We start from the raw sequence: 6,613 nt of genomic DNA on the forward strand, positions 1-6,613 counted from the left end.
CAGCACACTGCTGCGTTCGTCCCATATTTTTTGTGAGGCAACCACGCAGTCACCATGGGTTGACACATGACCATAAAAAAAGCTCTTTATTACAGAACTGGTGAGCAGATTTAAGTAATTTTGGTTATCTTTAAGTCATTCCGGTTATCCGTATCAATGTGTCTGGAGTCATGATGCCCAATACTGGTCATAAGTTACCTAAAATGAGATCTAGACACATTCGCTCAAGTGTGAAATCATCTGACATTTCAATGAGACTCCCCCCCCCCCCCCCCCATACTTCACCCTGCGTCTCGAATCTTCTTTATTGTCCCGGCATCAGCGCGACCAAATTTTAGTATCTGCGGCCCACTTGTTAAAGCGATATTTAGACCCCGCGGCCACGAAAAAATACACGAACAAGATTTCTTGGCGGGAGTAGGTCTGAACCCGGACCTGCACGATCCGCAGGAGAGTGTCGTAGACACTGGGCTACGCAACCACGCCTGCAGGATGTGTAAATGTCAAACACCTATGAATGCGTTCTAGCCGCAGTGCAAACCAAATGTGCATGAAGAAGTCTTTATGAAAGCTTTGTCGAGGCATTGAGGTGAAAGGCGGCATCAAAGCTTGTACATATCAGCACAATTCGCGCCTTGCGTTGTCTTGCGTTCTGCTTTTCATGGGATCCGTCTTCTGAGCGGGCAGTTCTAGACACTGAAGACCGCTGCCGAGAATGAAGTTGAAAGACGCTATGGCGATGCTGCTCGCAAACAATGTTGCAGCGTTGACAGTATTTTCCAATATGTCTACGCTTATGCATCAGACAGCTTTCGGAAGAGGTGCCACGAAAAATTCTATGATCTGTTCTCCTTGTAATGGCATCGAACACTGTCAGCTGTGTTTTAAGAAGTCCAGCTAATTATCATGAATTACTGCTTGGTGTTTGTTGTGTTCATATCGCGATAGGCTACACCTGTCGTAGTTGTCAAGTTGCGGTGATAAGTGAATGATCGCCACTGCGCATGTGTAACCTGGAGCCACTTGTATATAGGGGCGTGTGCCCTATGTTACGGGGTTCGTTGTGCTGTTGTGAGGCTGCCCTTTGGCATGCCTGAATAAAGGATTCGAAAAGCATGCCCTGGCTCTGAAGTTACAACATGATTGGCAACGAGGATGGGATCCAGACAGCAGGAAAAACAGCAGCTGTTCGGGGTGGTGCCATGCTCGGAAAGCTTCCAGAGTTCGATCCGGACGGTGACAACTGCGATGTTTTCTTCGAGCGATTTGAGTGTTTTGCAGCTGCTAACGACATCGCAGAGGATAAGAAGTTGCAAGTGCTATTGACGTCCATCGGGGAGAAGGCATACGTCACGCTGAGGAGCCTTCTTCTGCCGAAAACGCCTACCCAGGAGACGTATGACGTGGTCATCGCAACGCTGAAAAAGCACTATACCCCAAAGTGCTCCGTGGTTACGGAAAGATACCGTTTTAACCAACGCAATCAAGAACCGCACGAAAGCATCAGCGACTTCATAGTAGGACTCAAGAAACTGGCTGCAACATGTGAGTTCGGCACATTTCTTGAGCAAGCCCTGCGAGATCGTCTCATCGCGGGATTGTGTTCCGACAGCATACGGTGCAGGCTTCTGGCGACACCTGATGCAGAATTAACCTGGGAGCGCACCTGCAGCATTGTAGCAGCCATGGAATCTGCTACTAGAGGCACTCGGGAAATGGTGGCGACCCTCGCAACAGGGACCCCCGTCGACAGCGACGTTCACTGGAACAAGGAAACGGCAGCTGGACAACGGCCAGCACCCGCTGGGGACTACGCACGGAGTTTCATGCCGAAAACCACTCCAGCTGCAGGTACACAAGAGACTAAGGGGTGTCATCGTTGCGGTGGGCGGCACTCTCCTGTAAGTTGTCCGTTCATGAACAGCCGTTGTTTTAAATGTAACAAGAAAGGCCATGTAGCCAAAATGTGTAAAACTAGGGCGCCTATTCATTGCCTGGCTAATGATGCAACGCGTGATGAGTTGTTGACACTGTGTCACACAGACCGTAGGTCGGGCACGCCTGCCATTGTGGTGCCGTTGCTGATAAACGGAAAAAAGATTTCGATGGAGCTAGATACAGGCGCAGCCGTATCGGTAATGTGTGAAACAGAATGTTTAAAACATTTTCCCGATGCAAGTTTCAGGGAAACGGATGTTAGGCTAGTCACCTACAATGGCACGCCTGTCACGGTCAAAGGTATTATGGATGTTGATGTAGAGTACCAGAGCCAACACGTTCGCTTGCCACTAGTGATTGCTAAGGATAGCACAGGGGCTAGAATGCCAACATTATTAGGGCGGGAGTGGCTAACGAAAATAAAACTCGACTGGCTGAATGTGGTACGGGTGCAGAACGTACGGGAAGAAGCACAGATAACTGATAAGTACCGCGAGGTATTTCAACCAGGATACGGGGCCATTAAAGGGTTTCACGCTAGTATTGTGCTTAAGAAAGGCGCTACTCCTGTTTTTTGTAAAGCGAGACCAGTGCCATACGCGTTACGCGAGCAGGTAGAACAAGAGCTGCTTAATATGGAGAAGGCAGGCATTGTGTACCGCGTGAGGCACAGTGCTTGGGCCACCCCACTGGTGGTTGTGCCGAAAAAGAATAATGGCATTCGACTGTGCGGGGATTACCGGGTCACCGTCAATCCTTTCGTGGTAGTTGACCATTACCCTCTACCGCTGCCTGAAGATATATTCACCACGTTGCAAGGTGGAGCTGTGTTTTCAGTTCTCGACCTGAGTAAGGCGTATCTGCAACTGGAATTAGATGAGCACGCTCAGGAACTGCTCACCATTAACACGCATATGGGCCTTTTCCGGTACAGGCGCCTACCCTATGGTGTAGCCTGTGCACCAGCCGCATTTCAGGCGGTAATGGACCAAGTCCTGAGGGGCTTGCAAGGCACGGCTTGCTATCTTGACGATGTCATCATAGCGGGAGTTAGCTACGAGCAGTGTCGTGAAAGAGTGGAACAAGTACTCATGCGCCTAAGCGAATACGGTATCAAGGTCAACGCGGAAAAGTGCAGCTTGTTTAAAAAAAGAGTAACCTACTTGGGGCACGGAGTTGATGGCAATGGGTTGCACCCTACCAGTGACAAAGTAAGGGCGATAAAGAATGCACCCAAGCCAGACAATGTCACGCAACTAAAGGCATTTTTGGGACTGGTAAATTTTTACGCAAAATTTTTACCAAATGTAGCTACAGTCCTGGAGCCTCTTCATGGCTTGCTGCGCAAGGAAACCAAGTGGCACTGGTCCCGACTATGTGACGACGCGTTCAACAAGTGTAAAACGTTGTTGACGGATGAAAGTGTGTTGGAAATATATGATGTGGCAAAAGAAATTCAGCTCACGTGTGACGCTTCAGAGTATGGCCTAGGAGCCGTACTATTGCATGTCGTGAACGGCCAAGAGAAGCCTATCGCTTTCGCCTCAAGATCGCTGTCAGTGTCCGAGCGGAACTACGGACAAATAGAGAAAGAGGCACTGAGCATAGTATTTGGAGTAAGAAAATTCCACAAGTATCTATATGGCAGGGCATTCAACGTTTTAACGGATCACCAACCACTGACGGCTCTTTTCGACCCAAACCGACATTGCGGAGCCGTGGCAATTGCCAGGGTACACAGATGGCTGACATTTCTAGCAGACTATCGGTACAAAATTACGCATAAGCCGGGCTCCGCCATATCGCATGCTGATGCTTTGTCACGGCTACCGTTGTCGGAGGGGGGGCATGACGAGGACACAATTTGCTACTTTTCCACGTTGTCAGATTTGCCGCTGACCGCGAAAGACATTGAGCGTGCAACAGGGTGTGACAGTTTGCTGCGAGTTGTGCGAAATAGGATATGGCAAGGTTGGCCAAAGACTGTCAGTGCGGAACTGCAACCGTTTTGGGTTCGCCGATTTGAGCTCACGGTGGACGAGGGCTGTATTGTTTGGAATAACAGGGTTGTTGTTCCTGAAAGCTTGAAGACTGTAGTACTAGCACTCTTGCACGAACAGCATCTCGGGATCTCAAAAACGAAGGCTGTTGCACGGTCAATGGTCTGGTGGCCGGGTATCGACGATGCCCTTGAACAGGCGGTGCGCAAATGTAGTATCTGTCAGGCAGTACTTCCTGCAGCGCAGCCAGTTCCTTTGTTTCCATGGAAAGTTTGTGAACACCCGTGGCAACGAGTCCACTTGGATTTTGCGGAAAAAGAATCGCAAATCTTTCTTATTGCAGTAGATGCTTTTTCCAAATGGATAGAGGTTAAGTGTATGCAGTCGACCACGGCTGCGAAAACAGTCGAGGCTGTGCGTTCCTGGTTTGCGTCTCACGGGTTACCTGTGGAAGTGGTTACTGATAACGGGCCTCAGTTCCGCGCAGCGGAATTTCTAACTTTCCTGAAAGCGAATGGCGTGAAACATACGCTCACCCCACCGTATCATCCGCAATCTAATGGAGCGGCCGAGCGAGCGGTGCAAACAACTAAGAAGGCTCTCCTGAAGCAGTTAATGGATGACGAAAGGACAGGTACAAACAGGTCACTACAACATCGCCTAGATAATTTCTTGTTCTCGTACCGCGCAACCCCGCACGCTTTCACTGGGAAATCACCAGCAGAATTGTTTCTGCGACGGAAACTGAGGACCCGCTTATCATTGCTACGACCAGATGTGAACGGTGTGTTGACTGACCAAGCAGAGGAAGTGAAAACATCCGCTGACAAGCGGCGCGCAGTGTTTCGTTCTTTTGCGATGAATGAGTGCGTACTGGTACGATCAGTGCGTGGAGAGACTGTGAAGTGGTTACCGGGTAGAGTGTTGCAGGTAAAATCAATATGCACATACTTAGTGTTGGTGGGAAATCGTGTGCGATATGTGCATGCCGATCATTTGCGCCACTCCTGTCTGGAACGGGAGAAAGAGCCAGCTGTGGACGACGAGTTCGAGCTGCCGCATGTGCCCGAAGAACGGGACCCTACTACTTCGACGACGACGCTACCACCGATTACCCAACACCAGTCGAGCACGGAGCGTATGCCGCAGCCGGACATGACTACGCTCCGGAGAAGCACCCGACAACGCCGGGCGCCTGATCGCTGGGGCTATAGTAGCCGTACTTAAAGTTGTCAGAAAGGGAGTGTTGTGTTCATATCGCGATAGGCTACACCTGTCGTAGTTGTCAAGTTGCGGTGATAAGTGAATGATCGCCACTGCGCATGTGTAACCTGGAGCCACTTGTATATAGGGGCGTGTGCCCTATGTTACGGGGTTCGTTGTGCTGTTGTGAGGCTGCCCTTTGGCATGCCTGAATAAAGGATTCGAAAAGCATGCCCTGGCTCTGAAGTTACAACAGTGTTAACGTCCCAAAAGCATGATTTGATTATGAGAGACGACGTAGTGGATGACTCCAGAAATTGTAGTTCCCTCGAGTTCTTTCACGTGCACTGCACCTACATCTAAGGGCACGGGTCTCAAGCATTTTTCTTCCACCGAAGACGCGGCCTTCGCAGCCTAAATTCGATACTTCGACCTGCGAGTCAGAAGTCGTGTAACGTCAGCACTACAGCACCGTGGCGGATTGAACGAACGTATGTTCGGAACAAAGGTTTTATCACATGCAATAGCCCTACGCATATTTCATGACCAACTCTTGAGCGCTTATAATTTCTCCGCTATTCTTTTCTGCCTATTGAGGCTTCATCACAGTTTGAGAGAAAGGGATAAACAAAATCGTGTTTAAATTATTCACTGCAATTCTACTGTGCTTTGCAGCTAGCTGCGTTGGTCTCTCTTTTTGCAAAAAAAAAAAAAAAACAGCGAAGTACTATGGCCACGCGAAAATTCGCAAGAATGAAATCTGAAAGAAATATGCACATCCATTGGAATAAGTCTGTTAACGTAATGTTTGAATACAATAGAAAACCACATGCATGTGTGCGTTTGCACACACCGACAATAGTTCTAATTCGTTACGTCAACGCGTGAAAACGTTGCCGCAAGCGCTGCTGCTGATTTGTTTCCGAATCCACCTAAGCATTCGTGGCACCGACGAAGAGTTGATTTTCTTGGAGGTCTGCGTAGATTAAGTGCCATCCTTCTACTCGGCAGTTCAGCGAACTCGTGGCTTTTCCACTGCTTTCGCTGTCACGAAAGGGACGATGCCAGACGCATAGTCATAAGCCGGAAAGGGATGATGGATGCGTGGCGAGGTACTCTGACAGCCTTCTGGCGTTACGTGGTGAAGTGCTACGGAGGCAGAAAATGCGTGTGAAAGACGACAATACAAGCCGAACTCATTTCCTCTTACGTTCTTTCTCCGTTTGTTTAGAAGAATAGAATGCCGAGCTCTCCAGCTGTCTCTTTCTTCTTTGTCTTTGTAGAGTTACGTTGACACGTCACCGTCTTGTGAACGTCTTTTCCCAGACTGCATTTCGGGTGCCTCCGTGGGAAATGCGCTAAGATTGCGTCTTTGCATGCCCTCTTGTGTAGCTTCTATTTGCGTGTGTGATTGCTTCTGTAGACGCTGCTTTATTGTGGCGAGTTTAGAGCAGCCTGGTAAGACGACAAGT

General features: G+C 49.2%; 1 protein-coding gene across 1 annotated transcript; it reads left to right on the forward strand.

The window, feature by feature from the left end:
* The first annotated feature begins 1,139 nt into the window (after positions 1-1,139).
* LOC119176784 (uncharacterized) lies at positions 1,140-2,892 on the forward strand. Its single transcript, XM_075893140.1, has 2 exons — positions 1,140-1,851; positions 2,873-2,892. Exons 1-2 carry the CDS (start codon positions 1,140-1,142, stop codon positions 2,890-2,892), a joined length of 732 nt encoding a protein of 243 aa, XP_075749255.1.
* Positions 2,893-6,613: the final 3,721 nt, after the last annotated feature.

The sequence above is a fragment of the Rhipicephalus microplus genome, chromosome 4, assembly GCF_043290135.1.
Source record: "Rhipicephalus microplus isolate Deutch F79 chromosome 4, USDA_Rmic, whole genome shotgun sequence".
NCBI lineage: Eukaryota > Metazoa > Arthropoda > Arachnida > Ixodida > Ixodidae > Rhipicephalus > Rhipicephalus microplus.